The 27,878-nt window shown below is 36.7% G+C and overlaps 1 protein-coding gene across 4 annotated transcripts in view; it reads left to right on the top strand.

Annotated features, from left to right (window-relative positions):
- Znf385d (zinc finger protein 385D) overlaps positions 1 to 27,878 on the top strand; it is an 826,924-nt gene that overhangs the window by 727,179 nt on the left and 71,867 nt on the right. For all 4 annotated transcript variants that reach the window (XM_021731551.3, XM_078038304.1, XM_078038302.1 and 1 more), the window contains exon 5: positions 15,541 to 15,703. In XM_021731551.3, the coding sequence (XP_021587226.1) occupies positions 15,541 to 15,703 (163 nt within the window). The remainder of the gene's footprint in view (positions 1 to 15,540; positions 15,704 to 27,878) is intronic.

Below are 27,878 nucleotides of genomic sequence, written 5' to 3' on the forward strand. Positions count from 1 at the left end.
TATTAGTTCAAGGAGAGTTTTCCCCATACTCCATCTGGATTTTTCATATAAAGAATCATGTCACCTGTGAACAAAGCTGTTTTTCTATCTCCTTTCTTGATCGGTATAACTTGTATTTTCACATCTTATTGCATTAATTTTTAAAAGCCCAAATGGTCCCATCATAATTTAATATGATGCATACAAATACTTTTTGATTTTTCTAATAGCAATTCGGTAGGGGAGAACTACACATGACCTCAAAGCAAATTGAAAGTGTGCACACACATGCACACACATACACACACACACACACACACACACACACAGATGTGGATTCAACCCAGTGCTTCACACGTTCTAGGCAACTGTTGAGACATAACCACCAATCCCATTTTTTTTTCTTTAATGGTAATCTTAAAATCTCCTAAAAGTATAACCTCCATCAAGATTGTTCTATGTGACATAATAATACTAATATCCTCAGTGATAATACCTGAAATCATCATTTTTGTAAGTTTAATGCTTTTAAATTTATGTTTCCTTTAATCCTTATAATGGCAACCTCCCTAAGGCTAGGAATTGGAACTCTTTTGTTTTTATCTTTTTAACCCCTGCTATCTAGGACAGCATTGAGAAAATGGTATGGATTCTAGCAATATTTGATGCAAGGATGAATGAACAAATAAATATGAGTTGTTTCTTATTCTTTGCCAATGGGAAGCTTGGTGTTTAGAAATATCTATATTATTTCTCACATCAAAAATTGGAGCTAGGATTGGAGCCCAGGTTTTCCAGTAAAGCCATAACACTTTAACCACCACAAAAGAAAATACATATATTTTGGTAATGTGAACTGTGATTTAGTTTTCTGTTTTTTGAAATGCCTGGGAAAATATGAATCCAAATTGCAGAGAAACTGAAGAAGTGGGAGTTGATACTATGTTGACAGTAAAGTCAACATTTAATTTCAAACAACAAAATCAACTAGAAGTGTTGCTTATTTTCTGAAAAAAAAATATAGAGCTTGTATATATTTTGAAAATAATAAATCTATGCCATGTCTTTGTGAGTAACATTAACATGAATTAAAATGTTCAGGAAGGAAGAAAAAGAAACATTTCTATAAGACTACATGTCTTACCCCCTATTCTTTAGAATGTCCTATGATAGAGCCATGTGATGTTTTAATGGAAAGGAACCTCAGAGAAAAATGCCTTTTCTCCATCTTTTTACTCTGAAGTCCTAAGCATCTCCAAAAATGCCCTCAGTAACCATCTGAAGAGGGACCACACAGTAATGTGAACAGAAGGACAAAGAAGGTGATAATCAGTTTCCTGCCTCCTTCCAGCCCTCGCTTATTGCAGAGCACCTTTCTTTATTGTATATTAGAGGAAAAAAATCCATTTCTTTGCAAAAAACCTTTTAAGAACTAAGCTATGCCCCATCATATTAGCTTGGAAAGATCTAATGCCTTGACAGGAAGGAAGTCTTGTGTTAGGTAAGCACATACCGAAAGTTTAACTGCCTCAAGAAGCAAGTGATTTAACTTAATTGCATCTGGTCATCTCTCCATCCATAAAGTTGTCCTTCAGTCACTTTGGAAAGGAAACGGGAAACCTTTCCTTCCTTATCTCTTCTTGATTTTCTATTTTGCTCTTCTTTTGTTCTATTAACACCCCAACAGCAGTTCCCTCTGAGCTTCTCTCAGAGCTGACTCTGAATTGCTGCCTTTCTTTTAGGTGGAACTGGAGCAGGAACGGCAATTTTAAATCTTGTATCTGCTGCACTCTGGGGAGAGGACAGCATCCTCAAATTCCTTAGAATGAATGAAATACCCACAAAACTAACTTGACGAGATTGTGCTGAGAGTCTCTTTCAGCATAACTCTTATATAATAATCATTTAAACCTATCTTACTAGGAGTACTAATATTTATACTTCTAATTAATGTTGCTGCTGATTGGGAGAAGTAATTGAGGTGACCCAAAGGCCATGAGTCTGGAAAATGAGTAGGTAAAAAGCTATTCCTTCCATAAAAGGGTTCAATTGGGATAAAGAGTCGGTCAATCAAAGACCTGGGATAGAGACTCCAGGACTTTTCACTCATATTCCATCTTTCCTCAAGCAGCTGAGATTTTTCTTCTCTAACTTAATTCTCACAAAGTGGAAGAAATAGCATTTCCTATAATCATTCTGCCAAAACAGGTTTGGTGAATAAGTAAACTCGATCAAGTCCATGGGTGGAGAGCTGAAACCAAACCTCAGATCATTAAATCCAAACCTAGTTCAGTTTCATTTTACTTAAAACCAGACTTAATTGACTAATGCTCACCTCAGCTTGTAGATCTGGGATTATGATCCTCTGGATTGCATTGATTTATGTAAAGATTTATACGTTCTTTGTATTTACATACCTATTTCAAGGCAATGTCTCATCTTTTTTGCTTGAAAATAGAAAAAAATGAATGAATGTTTACCAAAGTGACTTAAGATCCATAGATAAAATTCATGGAAGGTTGAAAAAATAATCACAAGATCAACTTTGTGTCTCCTGGAAACAAATATATATATATAAAACATAAATTATATGTGTGTATAAAATAATGTACACATAAATATATATTTATATATGTTTATATATAATTTTTTTTTAAAAAATGCATGTTTGAACTTTTTCTTCTAAATGTATAATGAGAAAGGATAGGCAGGAAAAGTGAAGAAGTCTCAGAAAGCTGTAGATTTGAAGGGTTCCTGAAATAAAAGTAGTTCTTATTTTATGACATGCATTATATTAAGACCTTGAAGCATTTCCATCAATCATTCGCTGGTTTCCTTAGCAGGATCATTTGATTTATTTTGTCAAAGTCAAATAGGACACCAGAAACTAAAATCCTATTGTGCTGTGGCAAGAAAACTTACCTGGCTTTTCTACAATGCTGAAAAAACCCAGCAGTCAAGCCCTGCCTCTGGTAGAGCAGTTGGAAAACTGGGTTATGCAAACCATCCCAAGAAATTATACAGTTATTAAGAATTTACAAGGGATTATATAGAAAAGCAATTTGGGTCTGTCCAGATCTGTGGACTAACACCTCTTCTAGGTATTATTTCACTCCTGGCTATAGAAAAAAAAAACATACTCAAAAAGACCCGAAGGAAGATATGTTGCATTCTTGCTTTTCTTATATGCATGAAACTTGTAGATTTTTCAGAGAACTTTGATGGTCCATTTAGACAATGAATAGTTAAAATTAAATTGCACAGACATTATTGTGCCCATCTGTTCTCTCCTTTACCTTGACTGGGAACTCTCTGTTTATGTAGTTTTAGAGCATAATGGTGGGTTGATGTCATTGTTAGTTTAACATAACTCAATCTACTGTACAAATCAATCAAAATATGTATTAGGGCTCTGGCAAGCTAGATATTTAAATTTTGCTCATGTAATATGCAAAATAAGTATTCTTGATCCATTGGCATATCACTTCTTAAAGGTAATTAAGAGGAGCACTCCGCTCTACCTTGTGGTTTGTCTCCCAGGATTTTTATGGAGGCCCTGGGCTCATGCATTCCTTCCATCTCAGCCTCACAAGTCCCTGGGACTCTATCATGCTATCATGGCCTGGCTTGCTTTGTCCTTTTAATATTTTTAATGTGGAGTATCCAAGGTGACTATGCTTGCTTGTCTGAATGTAGCTGACAAAAAGGGAAAAGGCCAAGAAAACTATGTTTGGAGATTTTTAGTGAATCAGGGCTGGCTGGGCATGTTGCAGAGTATTGCCACTGACAATCGCAGAGCCACACAACTATGAGAGAAGTGTGTGGTGTGGTTTTGTGTCAAGGAAGAGGAAGTGAATTTCTTCAATATACTATTGACACTATATCTCAGAAACTAGCTAGTTTAGTTTCTGGGGTACAGGGTGACTTTGGATATATGCTCTATGAACAGAAAGTTGCTGCATTTTTTTTTAATCTTCTGTCACCTCTGGATCATTTTTTCATTTGCTGAATGTCTGCATTGAAGGCAAATATTTGAAAAAGTTTTCATGATACAGTGAACCTTGGAGACAAAGAGACCTACTTTCAACTCTTGTCTATGTATTGTGGACCTCATCGCTTTAAAATTGTAAACCTCAGTTTCCATATTTTTGAAATGGGCATAATTAAATCTAATTTGGAGAGGAAATTTCATATTACATAAAGCCCTTTCAAAACTAAATAGAATATAAGTTGGGTAATTTCTAGGAGATATTAGTATCATTATTAAGGCACTTTTTACATTCTTCAGTACTCAAATGAAAAATCTGTGAAAAGGATTTGTATTAGTTAATGTGTATGTTGCGGTAACAAATAGATCATAAACTGGAGAGACTTAGAGAACTTAGAAGTTCATGCATTCTCTTTTCAATACTTTTCAGTAAGCATTCTAATTTTTGGATAGTTCTACTCCTTGTGTTTTTGATGTTTTAGCAAGTCATGGCCATTACACAGACATTGAGGATACTGAAGGCCAGAAGGAAGCCAATCTTAAAATACTAATCTGTGGAGGAAAGCCTGAAGTTCATTGCAGTTCTGTTACTCTTAGTCTTTATATAACAAATTATTTTTGAAGTAACTAACAGTGCATTCTTCTAAATAACTTGATAACTTTTAAGTAACCTTTCCTATGGAGGAAATTCCATACTGGAAGTAAAATTATTTATGTTGGGTATATAAATAAAATTAAGGGCCTGATTGAGAACTATGCCTTCTCATTTACAACTCATTGATAACAGAATCAGGGTATATTTCCCTTCATTAACATGGGATCATAAGGATGTGAACCAAGAAGAAATTGTACTCAACTGGAAAAATTTTAAGGGTATATTAATAAGTAAATGCATTAGATTCTGTGATCTAATCTTTTGTATAATGATATATAACGATCTTTCAACAAAGAGATATCAAATGCCTCTTATTTACCTCTTCATGGAAAAAAAATTCCTGAAAATCTGAAAAAAAAAATCAATGGTAGACACGTCATTTTTAAAATTATTTTTAACTTTTAAGATTCTCTATACCATTACTAGCAATTAGAGAAATGCAAATCAAAACCACTTTAAGATTTCATCTCACTCCAGTCAGAATGGCAGCTATTATGCATACAAACAACAATAAGTGTTGGCAAGGATGTGGGGGAAAAGGTACGCTCATACATTGTTGGTGGGACTGCAAATTGGTGCAGTCAATATGGAAAGCATTATGGAGATTTCTTGGAAAACTGAGAATGGAACCACCATTTGACCCAGCTATCCCTCTCCTCGGTCTATATCCAAAGGACTTAAAAACAACTTACTACAGGGACACCTCCACATCAATGTATAAACATTGATATAGCAGCACAATTCACAATAGCTAAACTGTGGAACCAACCTGGATGTCCTTCAATAAATGAATAGATTAAAAAAATAAAAACTGTGGCATATATACACAGTGGAATATTACTTGGCAATAAAAGAGAATAAAATCATGACATTTGCAGATAAATGGATGGAGTTGGAGAAGATAATGCTAAGTGAAGTTAGCCAATCCCCCCCCCAAAAAAACAAATGCTGAATGTTTTCTTTGATATCAGGAGGCTGATTCGTAATGGGATAGGGAGAAGGGAGTATGGGAGGAATAGACGAACTCTAGATAGGGCAGAGTTGTTGCATGGGGTTTTAAATGATGGTGGAATGTGATAATCATTATTATCCAAAGTACATATATAAAGACACGAATTGGTGTGATTGTAGTATGTATACAACCAGAGATATGAAAAATTGTGCTGTATATGTGTAATAAGAATTATACATTCCACTGTCATATGTAAAAAATAAGTTAATACTATAAAAAAGATTTTGTATACTATGGATTTTATTTTAAAAGTTAAATATAATATAACTCACTAATGTTATTACAAATGTTAACATCTTTGCTTTCATAAATGATAGAATCAAACAAGTCTGATTCTGGAGACTCACCCATAATACGAAAATACATTTTGGTAGAACTAAATTAAGATGATGGTGCTTAATTCAAAAAGAGTGTAGGAGAAATGAGAGCTTCTGGTAGCTGCTCCAACTAACAACTCCATGACCAAGCACTGAGATCCTCCATTTGTTCCAGACCTTTCTAAAATCCATGGTTTCAATAAATGGTTTAGCATTAAATTGTCCTATCCTGTATCACAGCCACGAACAATGTACATGTTGCAAAATCTAATGGACACTTCTGGCTCTTCTCTTACTGAGTCACAGCAGCAGTCCATACTGATAAGCATTTCTTTCCAGAAGCCCTTATCTCTCTTGGCTTACATGGTACCAGGTTCTTTAGGTTTTTATATTTCCATGTCTACATCTTATTCATCTCCTTTTCTTGCTTGGATTCTTCTTCAACTATCAATATATTGAAATGTCCTAGGGGAGAAATTTTGTTTGAATACAAAAATATTTAAATGAACAGACATAGAAACAAAACTAAATCCAGTTTTCAACCGAAAGGACTGCCACCGATAGTTCAAGTTTCACGAAGTTGGAGAGCAAAGAGCCAGAGGCACCTGTGGAGCCCTTCTGCTTAAAAATTTGCTTGTAGAACAGTCTTGCAAAGGTGAAGTCACAACTACCAATAAGCAACTTTAAAGAGAGCGGGTTGTGCAATTCTTTACTGAAAACCAAATTTTGGAAGACTCTTTACAAACTTTGCGCTTGATTTTTCTCTTTACTTCCATGCAGCTTGAATCACTGAATCATTCTTGAAGTTCTTTTGTTGTTTTAACACATTAAATTAGCTCATTACAGCTGAATATGTAGTGGAAAATAGCATCTGTTTACACTGTAATAATATAAAAATTACTTACCAGTAACAGAATAAAGAGCAATTTGCAAAAAGCTAATCATATTTGTGCACTTGTCTGCAAAACGTAAATTGTTAATATATGCCCAAGGGGGAAAATCACTTGCTGGTTTTAAGCAGCAGAAGCTGTGATATTAACAAGCATCACTTAGAAAACTCTGATATTTAAGATAGAAATGTCCCAGCTTGTCATGAAAATACAATTATTGATCTTGTCAATGAACTCAAAAAAATTCAAAGATTCAGGTAACAACATAGAAAATCAGATGTTCTATACATGGCTTGATATTTGTGAACTCAAAATTTGAATAATTATTATTCAGAGAAATTTTAATTTCACTTTTTCAATGTTGATCAAAAATTCTTGATGGATTGGAAAAACACATTCAACAGAGTGCCTGTTTTGCTGCCCTGAAGCATTCAGTACAACTTTAATAGATTAATTCAGAAAATGAAAATTAACATTTTAAAGTATTGAAAATAATGTAGACCAAAAAAAAAAAAAAATGCAGCTTCTGGCTTGTTTCTTTGCACGTAGGAGACTAAGGTGCTTACATTTTATAATTGGCGAGACCGATGGAGCTCAGAAGACTATATAGACCTCAAAAGATGGTGCCTTTGCTCTCTGAATGCTTTCAGCTGAAGGAAAGGGGCTTTATGACCTTTTCCTTTTCCTTTTCCTTTTCCCTTTCTTATAGAAACTCGAATTCCTCTTCCTGATGGAAAGGTCATGGAAACCAGAAGTCATAAAAACTAGAAAGCTTTTCCACCAATATTATTCAAACATTCCCCTACTTTTCTTTGCCGTAGCTGACAGTAAAGAAATTCTCTGACCTACCTTGGATGATAATAGACCCTAAGACCTTCATTCCAGAAGGGTCCCTGCCCCATACCTGGGAGGCCAAGGAAAACACAGACACACAGGCTTTGCTGGATTTCCCACTCGATATCTTATCATTAGGTCATGTCCTTTTGTCTAATCATGTTTCCAAGCAACTGTCCATTTCTTCATCAAATCTAAAATACAGTTGCCCCTGAGTTTTCGTTCAGTAGATTTCTTTATTACATGAAATTTTGGCCAAATAAATCTTTCTGTGTTTCTCTTGTTAACCTGTCTTTTGTTGTTATAAGAGTGCCCACTGTGACCCTTATAATAGGCAAGGAAAGGTATCACACCTTTCCATTCCTGTAAGGCTTTTATATATTTATAAAATTTTTAGAAATACAACTGAGTAGACCATTCCTCCTTTGGCTGTGACAGACAGAAGCAGATGGCATCTTCAAAAATAAGATCAGGTGGTGTTACGTTTTTTCTCTCCTGTATTTATCAGGGGAAGAGAAAGAATCTTACATGCAGTTAATCTGTAAATTTCCTTTTTTTTCTAGATTCCAGGATGAAACCTATTCAACTAGCATCGTCTTCCTTCAGACATGTTAATAATATTCATTAAAACATTGCTCTTTTACATTCAGTCAGCCTTTGATTAGTACTCCCATTCTGCCTTCCTGCTTTTGACCTGCCCTTTAATAAGGTTCCTGTGAGAGGCTAATTCCATCCACTACAATTTTAACTCAGAACAACCTTACTTACTGCCAGGTTTTGAGGACACCTTTACTATAGCTTTCTGCAGCTGGGTTTTACCATTCTCCAGCCTGCTCTTCTTTGATGGTACTTGTAACATTATGAATTTAACCTCTAGAGACCAATGATGAGATGAAATATTCCATGCGGCGGAAAGAAATGTGTTCTTTCTTTCTGATTAACGTATTCTGGTGTGAGGATGAAAAAAATATTCATTGAATCATGGAGATAGTAAGCACTTGAAAGAACGTCTTTTTGTTTTCTTAAGCTAAGTTTTGAAGTATACAGTGGCTGGATAAAGAATTTGTAAATATGTTATCCTGTCCACTGTCGGACACAATCTTAGTTCATTCATTCAAATGTTGCAGCTGACCGAGGATTACGTTTTAGTGTTTAAATGGAAAAATATCTTTAATTTGTCTTACAAAATGGCATTTCTCAGTGACTTCAGTTACCATCTGTTGCTGATTAATTCCCCAATTTAGCTGCAGTCTCGACTTCATCTATAATCACCAGACCACGTGGTACAATTATGTCTGGCCCACAATAACTGTTCAGTGAATCCTTTCTGAATAAATGAACAGATAGAAAATGTGAAGATGGGTAGGCTCTACCTACAGATGTCCAGGTTCTGAGGATATTTGTGGTCTCATTCTCCATCGCTTCTCAGTGCGCCGAAAGTATAGACAACTATTATGGTGTTTAATGTGGACAGGACATCAGGATCAAATATAAATCATTATTTTGTGGACCCAATGGATCTCCTTAATAATTGCACATTTTAGAGGTAATCTTTGGGATAAGATTATTAAAGGAATGATTCTTGGATTTTTTTAAAATTACAGATTAAGAGTTTAACAAAACTATAGATGGGAGTCCTATAGTAGTTTATAGAGAAGTAGGACATTTTGTCTTTTCTCTCAATGTTTTTCTTCAGCTAATACAAGGTATATATTATGTGGATTGACATCATAATTCTTGTATATTTTTAGAACATAGTATATTTAAATTTAAAGTTTATAAGTGGTAGTAACAATAGTAGTATTTCTCAAGCACTGGGAATTTCTGTATGTATTTAAAAGATTTTGGTCGTTTACATAGCCCTTAAAACACAGAGTCATCATTGAAATCATTCATTGTATTTTCCTGGATTTTATAAAGGGGAAATTGTTAGTTATTCATTAAAATTTTTAAAAGTGAAACGATTTCCATATTATTCCCTTGCTATATCCCATGTGAAGAGAGCTCCCATAAATAGCACAATTTGTGGTTGATGATAAGCTTCCTCCCAGAGAAAAAAAATAATAGTTTGTGTTTGTGCCAGATGCTTTTCCTGCATTAAGTGCCATAAAAATCCCCTGAAGTGTGTTCAACAGATAGGGCGTAGTGCCAAAGAATGGCAGAGAATTAAGTTGAACCCTGTTCACACACAAAATCCGTTGAGACACCATATGCATATTTCCATTTAAAAATCAAAATGTGAAATTAATTCAACGTGCATTTAACAGGCAACTATTTAGAGTTGTACAGTAGATCCTAGGGACAGAGTGATGAGTATCATCGGGTCTTCCGTTCTGTGTGGTGAGATTTGCTCTTTGTTTGGAGACACAGGCACATAACCCTTCTATGGCAGTGCCATAATACAGGCACATCCAATACCGGGGGTGGGGGGGTGGGGGGTGGAGGTGACATTAAAACATTACTAGGCAACAGAGGCACTGCAGGCAGAGGGAACTAGTCATACAAGGACTTGAGAATGATTTCTTCCTGTGGCATTGTCCTCATGAGAATGAGAGGGAGGGCTGTGGCTCATTTATCTACTCTGCTAGTGGTGGTTCTTGCTAGAGAGCAGACCTTGTGACTGGGGGTGGGGTACATTGACCAGTGGACAGAATGGAGGATCAGAGGAAGTATGCATGTCATTTCCAGGGTGTACGTTTTTCTCTCCTGCTGACACCAACACCCGTGACAACTTGACCCTTAGACATAATTAGAGTCAACATTTTTAATTCCTTCCAACCCTCTATAAATGGTATGTGACAAGCACAGACGGAGAGAAGTGTTAAGCTGTGGGCATTATGAAGGGATTTTGGGCACTGGTTGAGTAGTTAGAGTGGTTTTCCTGACTTTTGCTTTGTTCTGTACAAACCTGAAATGTTTGCAGTTACATCACTAGGGTTAAAACTCATTCAAGGTCTCTGGTTTACATCCAAAAAAAAAATAACTGTTCAAATTTAGTCAGAGTCTACATTCTTTTTAGCTGGGTGAAACCTTGTGTGCCAGTTTCCAAATCCCACTGTTGTTTCATGCCCCCCAAACAGGGGCTCCATCATTAGCATTCAAGGAGGCAGCTGTTTAGGTCTCACCTATACAAAAGCAGCAGCGGTTGCTTCCATGACAGGAACCAGGCAGAAACTCTCAAATTATGCTTTTCTCAACTCCAGTAAGCACCCACTATTTTATTATTCACATTTGATACTTGAAAACATTAAATACTTGACGTTTGGAGATCACAAAGTTTGTAGACAACTTGTGAAGCTTTGAAAAGATAAGTGAATTCATCTAGATTGGTTCTCCTAACTGTATTAGTACTTAGTGGGGGAAAAAAAAGTATCTTCTTTGCTTATAAAAATTAGAGTTACCTAATGTATCTGAGAAAATGTGACATGCCTCTCCCTTTTCTCTCTGTTTAGATGTTTTTCTCCCAGTGGTGTAGGAAAATCACTCTACTTTGGGAGTATTATCTTTTTTTTTTTTTTTCCCGTTCCCATGGCTGCTACTGTTCATTCCTGTATTGAAGAACACAGAAGACAGAAAAACATTCAAAGTAAAGCATCAATCACTGGCGCTCACAAAGAATACTCTTAATTGAATCATGGTTTTTTTTTTTTTTTTTTTTTTTACATGGGGACACAATGCGAGTCAATTTTCATTTTATTCTTAATGTACTCTGCTACTTAAATTTAACCATACAATCACAAGATAAGAAATTATTAAATGTTCTACATGGGACATATTATTAAGTAATAAAAATATCTATGCCACGGAGAACAATGAAATTATTTTCTGCCTTTAAATTTCTTCTTTCTTTTGGTAAATATAGTAACAGGAAAAATGCTCTTAGCTAGCTTACCAGAGAGATTTTTTTTTTTTTTTTTTTTTTTGCTGTCCAGTGGCTTCCCTAGGCTAAAAAGAGAGGTGCATAAAGAATGTACCTAGACATTTCTAACACCAAATCAGTTTAATGAAAATGAAAGAGTGAATTTAGATACTTCTAAATAATGAAGTTTTGAAAGTTGTGACACAGGGCTTAGTTGTTTTTTTGTTTTTAATATATTCTTTTAGTTGTTGATGTACCTCTATTTTATTTATTTATATGTGATTCTGAAAATTGAACCCAGTGCCTCGCACATGTGCCTCTACCATTGAGCCAAACCCTAGCCCACAGGGCTTAGTTTTTGCTTATTATTATTAGAATTATTATAGAGCTGTGTTTCCTTCAACCCTTAAAGACTAGATCATTGCAAAGCACTCAATTTAGAGGTAAAAGTAATGGTGACAGAGTTCATGCTGCAACAATAATTACCTTGGAGAGAAAAGGTAAAACCAGGAAAGAGAAAAATCACAAGGAGCTGGCAATCACTTCTATGTGGTTCTGGAATTTTAAGGAGGTTTCCAAGGTTAATTTGCTGTTTTGAGTTCACCCCTCTTGGATAGAAGTTCCCCAATTACATGTAACTCTGGGCTATTTTTGACTGCCTTTTTTGGACTTGTTCTTAAGGAAATTAACTTGATAATTTTTCTTGGGTAATATGCATTGCACACAAGTAGACATATAAATATGTAAAGGTACAAATATAAATTTGTGTATGTGTGTTTCAAAATGACAGAACCTCTCTCTCAACTGTTAGCCATTTGTGGATTTATCTACAATTTTTAAAAATTTTAGTTGTGTATAGGCAAAGTGCCATTTTGAAATATGGAGGTTAAAATTTGAAGACTGAAAAGTCTGACTGGCTATTGATAGTTAGGACATGGCAATGACATCTAAAATGGCATCATTCTATTCTATAGGAATATGCATGCCTGTCTCTAGAATCATTGCTTAACTCTGGGATGACTGGTTAGATTTCATGGTGCCATATGCTATTTTAAGATTAGTATAGTGATTTTTAAGCATTGCTATCCCATTTATTCCTCCAAAGTCAGTGGTTAAAGCCTACCTTTTACTGTTTGGATCACATCTATGTGAGATGCAATATAATATTAGCGTGCTTGCTTATTTAACCAAGTAGTCATTCCTGTGAAAAAATGATCATTTGCTGTGTCTGGATGGTTCCCAGGTTTCTGCAAATGACGATTCAGAGGCTGACTACTAAATACTCAGAAACAATTTCAGGCACAACATAGTATGCTTATGGAAGGTATGACCATTCTGTACCTATATGCCTAAAGATGAGGCAGAAGAGGCCCAAGTAGACACCTCTGGCAAACTGTTCCTTTTTAAAAATCTCTCTGCAGAGTTCCTACTTAGGTGTCAACTTTATCTGGAGTCAGAGAAAGATTAGATATCACTGAATAATCTATCCATTCTAAAGAGAACTTCCTGGGTTTTCTGTCCTGGCACAGGAGCACACCTTTATACAACATACCTGAATCAAGGTGAACCTGTGAGCTGTGGGTTCAATATATGTGCATTAGAAGCATTTGGACTAGGGAAACTCTTAAGAACAACCCTCACATTTTAAAATCATCAAATAAAAAGCAATGAAGAAATTGGTTCTCTGCCTACATCAGGTTTCAAATTTGGATGCCACCTTTACCTGCAACACCAGCCCCCACACAATCACAATCACATAGGTCTCCTCTGCTACCATCACCCCACTATACTTCATCTCCCCTGTATTCTACATGCCCTGGTCTCTTGATAGCACTTTGAACCTTTCTGTCACTTGACTTTTTTTCCCCCCCAAATTTGGAGGAGCAATCACCTTTTTAAAAAAATCAGATATTGTGTGATTAAACTAGTCATCAGGGTACTTTGAGACTATCATTTGATGAGCAGGTGGATGTGAGTATGCAGTTTGTTTTGTTTTGTATTTCAAAATATTGGGTGTCTCCATTGTGAGCCTACCAGCTACGGGTCATTTTTGTCACCTGCTCCTCACCGTGACTCCCTTGCTGGAGGGACCTGTTCTGTCTGTACTTGTGCAGAATGGGGTTTTGGCTTCTTTGTGGAATTTGCTTCTTTTTGTTCATTCTGGGAGTTCTATTGGAGTAAGTTTAGTTTCAACAACAGTGAAATTCACTTGGCCTCTGGTATGTTAAAATGGTCTTGTCTAATAGTAAATAAAACTGAGAGTGTAGATTTGCTAGGAAACCTTTAAAATTTATATTTTGGATGTATAAGTGGAGGTAGCACTGGCATTTGATACCCAATATTTTAATATACATTATAAAAACATTTACTTCTGTCCCCAGGTCCCTGGGTACCAGCATAGAGAAGAGAGGAGCTTTGTTTTAAGGGACGCTCTATAGCCAGGAAAGATGATCAACTATCTAGACCATAGCAAATAGCTCCCAAAAGAGTTGGTTTATTAAAAAGGAAAACTGAGCAGGATAAAAGACACAAAAACCTGTCTATCACAGTGACTTTTCCCACATAGAATCAAACCAACCTAAACTTACCACTGGTTTCTTAATTAACTACAGCATGTCTTAACTTCTATTTTGGTTCACACTATGTCCTTTTTTGGTGTTCTGTGTTGTTGGAAAATTTGTAACTGATGCATGAGTGTGCTCTCTGTTCAAACTGTTTCTAATATATAATTTCCTTGTCCAGTGTTCTTTCAATAAGGGTACCTCGTCCTGTGAGATATCTTGTTGGAATGATGCAAATGAAGGTGCAGACTATTTATTTACCAAAAGACACAAAACTGCAGCATCCTGCCCATTGCAGGTGGTGGAGTGAAGAAAGGAATGTGATTATTATTATTATTATATTTTGCAAAATGGAACATTTAGTTTAAATAAGCATGGGAAGTAATGTCTGATCTAATAAAAATAGTCTGCCACTGAAATTTTTTGGGGGGAAGGGAGATAAATTTTTGTAAAGATTTTGACCTGAAAAACCTGATCTAAGTATCTCCCTGTCCACTCTCACAAACCTCCTCTTCTCCGCCTCCCTTCAGCACAAAGACTTTTTTCTTTTAAATTAACATTAAACCTATATATATTTTTTAAAGATGATTTTATATTGCAATTAGCACATCTCTTTAGTAAACCCACCCCCAAATAAAATAGTGCTAAGAAATATAAACATTGACAACATATATCACTGTGTTTTTTTTTAAAAAAAAAAAATCTCTACAGGCATAGGGAAAAGTATTGCATTGGCCCCTTTAGGTAGTTGGAATACCTTGGAGACTTCTGACCATGGACTGTGGCATGAAAGATCCATGTGTTGAAAGAGTGACACTATCTTGAAATTCTCAGGCTATCCTTCGTTGGTAGCAAAGAGAAAGATGGAATCATAAAACTGCCCAGCTTCCATGTGACTCCAGCTGTACCTAGGCATTGCATTCACTTTTGAATTCTCAAACTTCAACCTCAGTCTCCAGGCGGCCCACTTCCCTTGTTACGTTTGAATTTTTCTTGCAGACACCTGTTGGAGACTATATTAATAAGACACACGGTAGAAAAAGAAAACAGGTTTCCTGAGCCAAGGAGATGAGAGCTACTCTTTTTCTGGGGGTCCTTGTTAATCTTTGGGAGTCCAGACTCTTCAGTGGCAGAACAAAAAGCAACCCAGGTGTAAATTCTTCAATTTTTTTTTTTCACTTGCTCCACCAAGAAATGCCATGGCTGTGATCATCTTTAGCTGCATTTCTCTTAAGACAAACCAGAAAATATTTCTTAGTTTCTGTCCTGCGGTTTTAGAACTTGATTCCCATTGCTTTCTAGCATCATTCTAAACAGAATCCCACTGCTTGGCCACCGCCATCATGGTACCTGTTATTGAAAGGGAGTCTGTATTTGCAGTAATACAGAGAATGCCAGTTTAGAAATGAGCCTGATTGCATGGTTCATTTTGTTCTCCTTTGTAGAGCCAGGCTGCGGCCCACTACAAAGGCACGAAACATGCCAAGAAGCTCAAAGCACTGGAAGCCATGAAAAATAAGCAGAAATCTGTAACTGCCAAGGACAGCGCAAAGACTACCTTCACCACCATCACTACCAATACCATCAATACCAGCTCTGACAAAACAGGTTAAGCGATGATCTTTGTTGTTGTTGTTGTCGTCCGTCGTTGTCATTGTTTGGGGGTTCCCTCCCTTGTCTAACCCCGTGTCTGTTTTAATGATGTGCCTGCCACATTGATTCACGCTTGAACCATCTTTCTGTACAAGGGTAACTGCCTCCTCTCATTTTTCCAGTATCCTTAGTTATCGTCCACATTTTGCGTGGTGAAAGGGTCCTGTGGTTTTTAGAGGAGCACGGTAGTCACCAAGGCCATGTGGAAGCCATGTCCACAATATTCCTTTTTTTTTTTTTTTTGAAGGGAACCTTTTCAGTGTATCCTTGGCCTCTCGCACACAATCCCTTAGCTTATTTCCACACGGCAGATTTGATTTAACCGTGAGTACACAGCAGAGTATGCCAAATGAATCGAGAAGGCCCCATTAAGAGCATTATTACTGACAGGCTTTATTCTCATAAATTCCAAACCTTGCATTGTTTTAACTAGTTGGCTGTGTGATTCTGGGCTCGTTATGGCTGGGTAACTTTCCCTCTGCATATACAGGTAAGTGTTATTGATACCAATTGCTCTTTTTAACAGAGTCTTCGTGGTGAAATAATGGCCTCTGAATGGCCCCTTGGGATAGCTCCTCTAAAGAACCAGTTTATTCACACATAGCAGGGGAAGCCGGGGGCTTTCCCTAAGCTGGCATAAGGGCTGCTGGTCCTCCAATTTGATATAAAAGGAAGTCCTGTATGATGCATGGATGTCCCTTTAATAAATCACTGTCTGGAACACAAGAACTAGTAGAAATTGGTTGCTTTTCCTTTTCTACAATGGAGAGGGCAATGGTGAAGAACAGGAAATGTTCATGTCCTCACTGATGGGAATGTCTTAAACTAGAAGAGAATCTTTTGCCATGACTGGGGCAAATATGGAATGCCGAGTAGTAAACAAATAGAACAAATTAAAACAACTTCATTACATCTGGAATGTCCATTGGACACATAAAAGCCCCTCCAAGGATCGGAGGTGATGCTTGATGCCTATTTGATTCTAAACGGGATACTGCTACTCTCCCTGAGCTCCCTTGGCATGCTGCATGTGTTTTTCCCAGGTAGTACCGGCAGAGGATGCATGATGCCCCCTCCTTTTGAGATCCCTGGGCACTCTCTGAATATGGATGCTCCTGTTAACTCTGTGCTCTGATACGTGGTCTGATGTGTTGAAGGTCCTTCTGTAAACTGTCTCTTGAAATGAATGAGCCTTCTTGGATCCCTTTGGTTCTCTGATGTATCCAGATTTGTGCCACCACCCTCTAAAGGGGATATGGGGGAGTGCTTGTCAGATTCATTTCTGGTATCCAGAACAAGAGCCGGATTATGCCATTTTATTAACTTAGATGTGAAAAGTTATAGGAAAAGCATGAGTTTTTTTGTTTCATAATTGAAGACTCGCTGCATTATTTTGGTGACTATAGGGGAATGAGTGGTAATGAAGTAGTTGAGTGTAATTTCTGTTCCAGATATTGGGGCACAGATGGGGATCCCCAAAGCCACTCTTGCCCTAGAGAACTTCAGATAGCTTTCTAATGTGAACACCTTAGTGAGAAGGCAGAATAAAGAGAATCCTGCTATCCAGGCTCAGAGTATCATCTTTGCTTGTTCCCTAATTTTTGTACTCCTAGACCTATTTGTTTATTTGTTGTTTGTTTTTACCAATAATGGCTGTTTGGGCTATTTGACTCCTCTTTAAAAATGCAGAAATCCTTATTATGTTAAAGATGCACATCATTAAAAAATATGTTTGCATGGTGGGTTGAACTGCTGACTTGGGTCAGGAAAGTCCCCTCCCCCCAATGCATGTTTTCTCTGTTACTGGAAGGAATTGTGACATGTACTTCCAGCTCTTAATGTAAAGACTGGAACATGGAAGATGGTAGTCACAAAGGCTCTGTCCTTCTAGAAGTTGAATAATAACAAGCTGTGGAAGAGAAGTGAAATAAAACAAACATGCCAGAACTTACCTAGCAGTGGAATGGGTATTGAAATCATGAAACACCCTTCCAGTCCAGAGGCAGAGAAAATTCCAGAAGGACAGGAGGGCTAATCAGAAATCTGTAAAGTTATCACAAACATCTGAAGGCCAAAGGAAGAAAGTATTGGGCATTAGAACTAACCTATAGGGACAGATACTTAGGTTAAAAAAAAAATCGTACAGGATGAGACAGTAAAGATTCTAGCACATTCACGGATGTTTTAAGCCTAATTGTAACTTTAAAACTGAATTTCCATGAAACTCTCTAGGAGAACTATGGAGTCCAAGAAAACTCCACCCATTTCATAGGCCCCTTATCCAGTTTGATTGCATTATAAACCAGGGGTACCTGAGCTGCCAAATTTGAATTTTTCTTAAAATAATAACTTGTCCTCTTTATTACTGCTTATTCCCCGTGTTGATTAAGAGTCCAAACCTGGAAACAAAATGAATCTCTGAACTAGTTTTCTAGTTAAATACTTGGCAGAAGGAGAGGGAGATGAGGCTCTAGAATCGAAGATTGTGCATTTGTTAGTAACACAAAAGTATAACTCTTCTGCTTAATGCACAAGGATGTTCTGTCATCTAGGAACTTATCCATACATATGACAGACAGACGTTAAATCACATTTTATTGATTTCACCAAATCATCTCAATAAAGTAATACAATTATATGAAAGGAAGAAAAAACCTCTTCCAATTATATGAGGGAAAAAAATGAAATGAAAAACACTAAGCTTGGAAAGCATTGGTGTATGAGAACCGTCAGAGTTTGGATAAACATGGTAAAAAGGATAAAAAGTAGACTGGACTTGAATTAGAAAATTGATTTGGGGATTTTCTCTAAACTATAAAGATTAGGACATTCACAGAATACAAGTTTTGGTTACATACTTACTTGATAAAACAGAGAATTTTGACAGATATTTTCTCTTAAATTCCTAAATTGTGTATTGCTTGGTGATATACGGGAGTCTCGATTGCTTCCTTGGAGTCATAAATATGTCTAAATGACCTATGGGGTTAGCTTTTCTTAGTTTATGATCTTGTTTTTGTTCTTTTTTACTACTTATCTCAGTCTGCATGCTAGAATTGTGAACATATGGTACTTTTCAGGGATCAACCACTAATTGTTCATAGAAAGCCTAATTTGTCTATGTCTAGGCTAGAAGAAACTCTCTAATGTTACACTAATGAAAAATGTTAGATTGATGAATTCACACATACACACACAAAAAAAATGCATAGGCAAATGTAATATTTAAAAAGACATTGAATACTCAATAGTTTGCATGTAAAAGTGAATACTGTCCATACTGAATATTATATATAGGAAGCATTTTCCAAAAGTAGCCAGACTTACTATCTGATTCAGCATGTTTTTTTTAAATGCATGTTTTTTGATACAGAAAGAGTAATGACACAAATGAAGGCATTATAGTCAAAGTAACTTTGCAAATGTAATTAAATGGTTTTCTCTTTTATAAAATGCCCAATTCAGAATTACCTGATTAAGTTCTGTGTGATTCTGTCACTTGAATTTTCTTTACTTATGAATTTGAGGATTCTCATTTATTCCCATGGTTTATGTCAGATTGGACTGGGTTATTTGGTAGTAATAAACAGTCTCCAAGTCCAAGTAGTTTTGCAACAACTAATTATTTATTACTCACATTAGATATGAGCTGTATGTCCTCTTTCCATGTGAATTTTAACACCAGATTCAGGTTTTTGAAGCAGCCACTATCTGGATATGGCCAATTGTATGGTGGAGGGAAAAAGAGAGTCAATAGGCAGCAAGCTCTGAGAGCTAATTTTTAGTGGAAGCAATACATAACATTCCTCTCACTTTTCATTGCTAAACCTAACCACAGTGGAGCCAAAGAATTCCCTTGGAAGGGAAGCAGATCAATAGTACAACTTTGCACTGTGGCTTCAGCCACTATTGACGTTTATATGCCTCGATAGTCTCTATGCCTGTCCATCTCTTAAATCCAGATCTGCTTTTCCATCCATGGCCTGTTGGCTACTTACTTAGTTTGCCAGTATCAGTATTTAATAGGTTAAAGAAAAAATAGTCCTCATCTTGACCACAATCCTCCACTTCCTTCCTACTCTATCTTTGCTCTTTTCTAATATTGAAGTTCAGATTGAACATTTCAAGTTGTCTTTTCCTCTTCTCTCTCCATCTCCACATCAATACGTGTATTGGAACTTATCTCCTTCCCATTCCCCAAAAATGGCTTCCATACTTTGACGCATTCTTACCCATATCTTGGTCTTCTGGGTCTGTACCTTGCCCATCAATTTCCTTAGTCTCCATGCAGGTCCAACTGCTTCTACGCTTGTGCCGTGACATGCACGCCATTCGCTCTGTTGTCCATTTCTACTATGTGGTGCACAGATTTAGAAACTATCATTCTGCCTTTCTGCTGGACCTCATGGGCATCCTTGGTGTGATCAGAGTGCACCCTTCCCAAGTTCTCTTCTACTGCTCACCTGAAATATTCTCCATCATAGATACATCTTGTTACCCCATCATTCTTTCTCATGTTCTCTTTTAAACCTCTCTCTTTAAAGTCAATCACTTTTCTTCTCCCTGCCCATGGAGTCCCATAAGAATACATTCCTTTTGAACTATAGGATTCTTGTTGAAATATTATTTTCATACATTTACCTTCTCCCATTGCTACATGACATTTCTCTTGGGAGTCCATATTTTTTTATACCTTTTTTAAAATTTATTTTTATGTGATACTGAGGATCAAACCCAGGGCCTTACACATGCTAGGCGAGTGCTCTACCGCTGAGCCACAACCCCAGCCCCACCCATGAGTACATATTTTATTGTTCTTTTTTTTTTTTTTTACAAAATTGTTTACTTTTTTTTTTTTTACAAAGTATTCTTATATTAAATGTGAAAAGTGAACAGGTTTAAAACTCGGACCAGATATATATGTATAATATATATTATATAAATGTCAGATATATATGATTGCTAAAGAAGATTTTTGTCTTATTTTTTGAGATTCTCTAGTTGTACGGATAAAGAATGTCTGACATTTCTAATGGCCCTTTAGTCACTATCAATCAGGAGTTAATTAGCCTGTTGAGTATATGGATTTGCCTTAGTCATCTAATTGGTGAGGTCTTAGAACATTTCTCCTTGGTTTTATTATATAATCCTCTTTATCAAGTCCCAGTGAGTTGCAAATATATTCATCAGATAATGTTACTAAATTACAATTTAAATTTGCACTTTTCCCTCTCATGACTCAGTCATCTTGTATTCATTTTCATGTCTCTCTTTTCTTTTTATAAATTTAAAATTGTAATCCAGGGACATTGTACTCATCAAACTCAGAAGTGCCAAGAGTAAAGTACTTTTGAATCTTTTGTTGAGAAGATCCATGAAGGCAAAGGAACATTTATTTACTCTGCATCAATAATTTGCTCTAAGTGTTTACTGGAATTACAAAATATGTTCAGGGACTCAGTGATAAAAGAGATTTTTCTCATGATAAAATGATAGCCAGTGACTGGAAATAAATGCACTGGGGACAAAGCCTCATAGAAAAGTCGGTACATCCTAAGGCCACAAGTCTGAGTCTCGTTGCTTCCTGAGCGTTAGCCTCTTGAACCAGCTTGTTTATCCCAGGCCCAGTGCTAGATGAAGCTAAGTACACATATTTTTTTAAAACATTTATTTTTTAGAAGTAGTTGGACATAATATCTTTATTTTATTTATTTTTATGTGGTGCTGAGGATCGAACCCAGCGCCTTGCACATGCTAGATGAGCACTCTACCTCTGAGCCACAACCCCAGCCCCAAGTACACATATTTTTTTTTTCTTTGGGATTTAAATAGAAGCCAAATGAGAACAATGCTATTAGTGGTGAAGGTGATAGAAGAATAGTTTATAAGGTAAAACCAACCTCACTGTCACTTAGTCAACAAACGGTTTTCAGTAGAGGATGAGTTTGAATTAGCTTTCATTTCTCTTGTCATGAGGATGGTGGAAAGTTTGTCTTGTTTGATTGAGGCTTCAAAGATTTGAAAATAGTGACAGAATACAACGTGAGCTTAACTTCAGAAAGCTATGTGTCTCTTATATGTATTTATATTTATGATGTATTTGTACATATGATATTGCCCTGGAGCTCTTTAAGGTGAAGGCCCCAGCTCTGGGGGTCCCAACAGAATAGATTCTGACACCTGTCCCAAGACACCCATTGAAGAGATGACCGTGAAGGCAGGAAAGGAACGATAGTCGTCATCATGACACCAGAAAGACCAGGGGACTAGCATACTCAGCCCTATTCTCAGGTTACTAACATGAACTTCAGGTTTAAAAGAGAAAGAATCAGGGCACAGAATGGGAGGTGTGCATAATTACACAGTTTGATGCGAACTGTGGTCTGGATGATCATTATCTGAACATAGTGCTGCCAGGTGACTCCAGAAAAGTCTTACTGCTTAAGGGAGCAATCTAGTTCCCCTGAGATGGGATTGCTCCTAGGGAAGCAGCCTCAGTTCCTGTCATGTTCCCACTCATGAGGTGGGGGGGCAATCTCATCATGAGGTCATTTGCATGCAGGGCAGGCAGAACTTTTATTCTGCTTTTATTTACCCATCTGCAGCCATGTTTCTTAGCAAAAGCAGCCACTGAGTCCCTGATACAATATGGTATGTTGCATACTAGACATGAATATAAATACTGTGTGCAGATAGTTATTTACATGTGAGATTCTGTCTTTAATGCTTGATGAAGTGTTCCTCTGTACTAGGTCTTCATAATCAGTGTTGGTTTCTTTGAGATGAGAAACAAATTATCTTGTGGGTTATGAATCTGGAACTCTGTTGAAATTTAAGAGGCAATATAAAGTGATTTGAAAGGGAACACATTTCCACTAACTCCTATGTATCTGGTATGAAGTGTTGTACAAATGTCCCTCTTAGCATGTGGAAATTATGCTGGCTCCTGGGGACTTTCTTTTCTAACCTGTCCTCCCAAACAAAGGCTCCCTGGGACAATAACTCCCATGATGAAGGACCCCACTGCCTGCATCTGGGCGTAGGAGCTGAAGCACCATTGTGACACCCTTTATGCCTCAAGGGCATTTTCTTTTCTTATCACTGGCTCAAGATTGGTCAAAGAAAGAGATTTTATCAAGTGTTTCCTTCTCAGAAGTTGTGTGATAAGTGCCCAGCAGAATGTGCTAGTAGTAGATCTTTAGAGAGATTGAAAAAAATGAAAAGAAATTCAGAAGAAGGATTAAAAAAAAAAAAAAACAGCAAACATTTATTTAAATGTTGTGGTTCCAGAATCTGGTGTATGTGAATTGGTGATGACAAATTGTACATTAAGGGTGACATGAAAATAACAGAAAATATTCTATTATCTTCTTTTTCGTGCATGGGGAAATCAGGATAAATGGTGTTTTTGCTGGTTCTATTTGGCTGATAAAAAGTTTTGACCTAAATATATTACATAAAACTGCTCCCTGAGTCGCAGGAAAATTTCTCGATGAATTCTTCATCTTGACAAGAACATGTTGACTTCCTCAACATAATGAATGAGTGAAGCTATAAGAATCCCAACCTCCTGAAGGATCTGTACACCAGCTTTGTTTAGGTGCCTGGTGTACCGTACATATGATAAAGAAAAAAATAAGAAATTGATGCGTGTATAATTTTGTGTTCTTAAAACAACTGGGTTCCTTGCCTGTGTGTGTTTGCTCGTGTGTGCTGTAGGAGAGGAAATACTTTACTTGTGCCTTCTGAAGGTTTGTTAGTTGAACCTTTGAAATAAGCTGACAGCAAGCAGATGATCAGGGGAAAGGTATGCAAGGGTGTTAGGGTGTTATGTGCACAAGGGTATAAAAGGACAGAAAGATATGTATATCTCAATACCCAGTGAGGTGTAGAAGCTTTTATACCATCTTCGTAAGGGATAGGGGAGACAAGATGTAAGGGAGACATAGAGGTAGATAAATTATTTTGGGAGGAAGATGATTATTCTCACTGAAGAATAGGCAATAACCCGTGACAGAGTTCCTTTGGGTGTGGCACTGACGTTTAGTCTCCTCTGCTACCATAGAAGTCTGTCTTACCTGATTAACCAGATTCCTGGAGAGGGAATAGTTAGCAATTGAGTTCCCTTTGCAGGATCTGTCCCTAGGCAAATAAGGGGAGTCTAGAGAAAGCTCTTCCCTTCTTTTGATGTTCTCTAGTTTCCCTCACTATGAACTCATCAGGGGCATATTTTGAGATGCATTTCCCAAACCCCTTCAATGCATAAGTGTGTGTTTGTGTGTGTGTGTGTGTGTGTGTGTGTGTGTGTGTGTGCGCGCACGTGCACGCATGTGCATTATATGCATGTGTCTACATGTTTTTACCAAAAATATAAAATCTATAAAGCAAATGATAAGCTGAACACCTAAGTAGTATCTCTGATATACCAGACATCTGGATGGAATTTAAAAATGATATTAAAACTCCCGGTGGCTTTGCCTACAGATGCCATACTCTTGGAAACATCTGTGTCTCTGTGTATTCATGGAAGAGCTTTTTGCCCCTTTTTAATGCCCCTTTTAGAAAAATTTCAGGTATAAAGGAGAAATGACAAATATAACAAAGGAATTAAAATCTGATCAGATGTGACAGAATGTCAGATGAGCACCTTGTAAAAACACGTGGACGATTAGGGAACTTTGTCTCTAATGTGGGGATGTTAAGAGGTTTGGTATCTAACAGCATTAGATGTGAAGTGTGCAACAAGAACAGGTTAACAGCCCATTTCTTAGTCAGGAGACATTAAGCCTCTACTGAGTCCTTAGGACAAACAAAACACAAACCAAAGCAGATAATTTGAGGCAAAAATTTATGCTTGCAAACTCCTGCTGTCAAAACTGCATTGTGATATAGCCTTTGCCCATCATTTCTGTTGGTCTTGCATGTCTCTTCTCATCTCCAGCCCAACAAAATCACTTGAGGATCAGAAGCAAGGTTTATAGGTGCTTCTGCTATAACAGTCCTCCATTATACCTCTCCCGAACCCATGTGTCATATTCTATTGCAAAGAAGAACGTACATGTTGTATGACAATGCATGTTTACATGGGCACACACAAGAGTGTATAGGACCATTCACCCTCCTGGCTGGCCAAGTTCTACTTCCAGTCTTCTGGGTTGGCTCAGTTCTTGCATGTATTAAAGCTTTATCTTCTTTGTCCAGCCCATGACATACTCAGCTTCTTGATGCAATTACACCTTCATTTCATACACCTTTGTCCTAACAGCTAGCATAGTTTTGCATTCAAAAATATCAGTAAATAGTACTGTTTCCCTGCCACCAGGAAGATCATCTCAAGAATTCCATTGAAAGTAAAAACAACACATTTTGAATATACAGTAACAATTTGAGGGCATGTATTCCTAAGTTTTAGTAGCTGAACTCTAACTCCTTTGAGGTACGAATCAAAGGTATTAACCAGGTTAACTCAGAATTTGAAGGTGCAACCACTGGGCTGAACATTTCCCAGAGACAGCATAAAATTAAGTTGCTATTTTAATTATCATAATTGCATTCAGATTCATCATTAAATTACTGTGCTACCTCAGTTTCTAATGAGAGTTCAGAACATTTTAAAAAGCTCTATTGAGTCACATTGATGATGTATTGAACTTTAAGCTGTGACATTGGTATCAGGTTAAATTTGAGGGCAGCGAGCACATTAACTCCATGGAATAGAGTTGGTGCCACTCTGCCAGTACGCAACTGTCTCTAATTTGGTCTGCTTTTGTTGTGACTGCGTTTGAGGGCAGCCTTGACAATATTTCACTTTCATGTGATTGCTCAAATCAATCACCCTCAGACTAACAGTTGGTGCCTGCCAGAGTCCCAGGTGAAGGTCGTGATGCAGAATGTTAGAAGTAATGATACTGACCCATTTGGACCTTGTTTTATTTTTTGGCTGACCTCTGTTTCCCTGCCAGTACTATTAAAGTGAAACCAGAGGGAAAAGTAAGGCTTTTCTTCCATGTTACCTCTGAAGTAGAAAAGTTTGGGGGAAAAAAAGAAAACCTTCCCTACCCTTCACCGAAATGATCAGAGATCTGCAAATCTGTTTCATGATTATTTATCTGTCCTTGTATCTATGCATGCATTCATATTCTTAGATCTGTACATATTTTTTTTCCCTTTGGCAATATATTAGGTACTGAAGAAATAAAAAACAAGACCCAGATTAGAAGCTCTACCCCCTGCCAAATGTCTTCAGTCTGATTGAGAAAACAAGGCATAACCACAAAATTTAATTCAAGTAGAAAATGATTTATTGGGAAAAAATAGCAGGAATAGTTCCATGAAAGTGGAGAGCAAGTGCGATGATCATTTTATGTGAGCGAGGTAGGAGGGGGAACAAATATTTTGTTAATGCTAAGAGTACATTATGTAATCTCTCACATAACTTCTTTGATGCAGTGTTCCATTTAATCAACATGTGAGTACTCAATATTTGTTGGTCCTTTGGTAGAGCTTCTGTCCCCTGGTGGCTCATAATAATGAAGGTGACAGAACAAAAAGCTATAATAACATGGCTTAAAAGTTCTGTGCTTTTAAAGACCACGCTTGTGAAGGTTGTAGAGATACCTAAATCTTAAGCAGTAAATATTCTTAAATTCACAGATAGTAGAAATCCAGTTCTTTCTTAAGAAACTTGACTGGTGTCAACAATTCCACTACAGCAATGGTATACTTTGAACCCAATTCTGATTCTTCTCGGGGCCTTTAGTCTTGCTGTCTCCCTTAGGCATCAAAACACAATCCTGCCATAGTTCTCATTAGCTCTAGCTCCGTAGCTCTAACTTTGGTTGCTAGTTGTCTGTTATCTTACTCAGGGTAGTTCTTTTCATTTAGCAAAACCATCAACCCTGCCTTAGCAGGTAGCAGAAAATACTTGGTTTTACATATTAGACCTTGAACCTATCAAAAGAGCCTGATGTGCATGTCGTGTCTGCCTTTGGTGTATGCCCTGTACATCTTCACTGTGGTTTTTAACCTGAATAGAAGCTGGTAAGAGAATACAAGGTCCAGGGCCAAAGCTTGACATTGGTCCACATTTTGTTAATGAAATCATGCTATTTTTTTTATTATTTTTCCAGAAAAGTTTGTTGTTTGAAAGTAACATTTTTGATATTGTGTAAAATATGATAATTTAGGATTTGCATATGAAACCATTTTACCTTCATTTTTATCTGTTTATGTTTGATTTTGTGATGCTGTTTAGACAATGACAAAATTCCCTGGGAGAAAAAGACTCAAGTCACACAAAAAGAGATCATAATTTTTTTTTTAGTCAAATGTTGTTTTTTTTCTATGTGAATATACAAAGCTATCAAATAAAATATAAGAATTTATATGTTGAAAAAAATCAAGAGTCTTGCAGGATATGTGTGGTCTGCTAGGAATGGTCACTTGGAAAACTGCTTTAATTCTGGGGGGCAAGTAAGGTGATATTTAGTACAATGAATTTTGTAATTGAAAATCCAGTAACTTAGAAAGGAGTGGTTCATGGCCCATAATTCATGCTATCTGCTATTACTAAGACATTTTAGATAAGCATATAGTTATATTTAAAAATAAGCTACAATTGTCCCACAGTATCCTTGGGGCATTGGTTACAAAACTCTCTGCAGATCCCCAAATCCAAGGATGCTCAAGTTCTTATCTAAAATGTCATGGAATTTACATATAGCCTATGCATATCTTCTCATATACTTTAAATCATTTCTGGATTAGTCATAATACCAATACAATGTAAATGCTTTTTAAATTGTTGTTACACTATGAAATAATAACAAGGAAAAGAAACATTTATATATTATCGGTACAGGTGCAATTTTTTAAAAAACAAATCTTTTGATTGACAGTTGGCTGAATTCATGGACCAGGAATCCATGAACATAGAGCACCAACAGTAATGTAGTCGTGAGTTTAGAGGTCACAAACAATTTTCCCCACAAAGCTGTCAATTTTTTAGCAGGAAAAAAAAGTGTCATTTTTATTTACATAGCTCTTCAAGATTTTTAATACGTCATTATATAAAATATTACATTTTATCCTCATATAAAACAAAATGATGCAATCCTATGAAGAGTTATTT

The sequence above is a fragment of the Ictidomys tridecemlineatus genome, chromosome 2 (assembly GCF_052094955.1).
Source record: "Ictidomys tridecemlineatus isolate mIctTri1 chromosome 2, mIctTri1.hap1, whole genome shotgun sequence".
Classification (NCBI taxonomy): Eukaryota; Metazoa; Chordata; class Mammalia; order Rodentia; family Sciuridae; genus Ictidomys; species Ictidomys tridecemlineatus.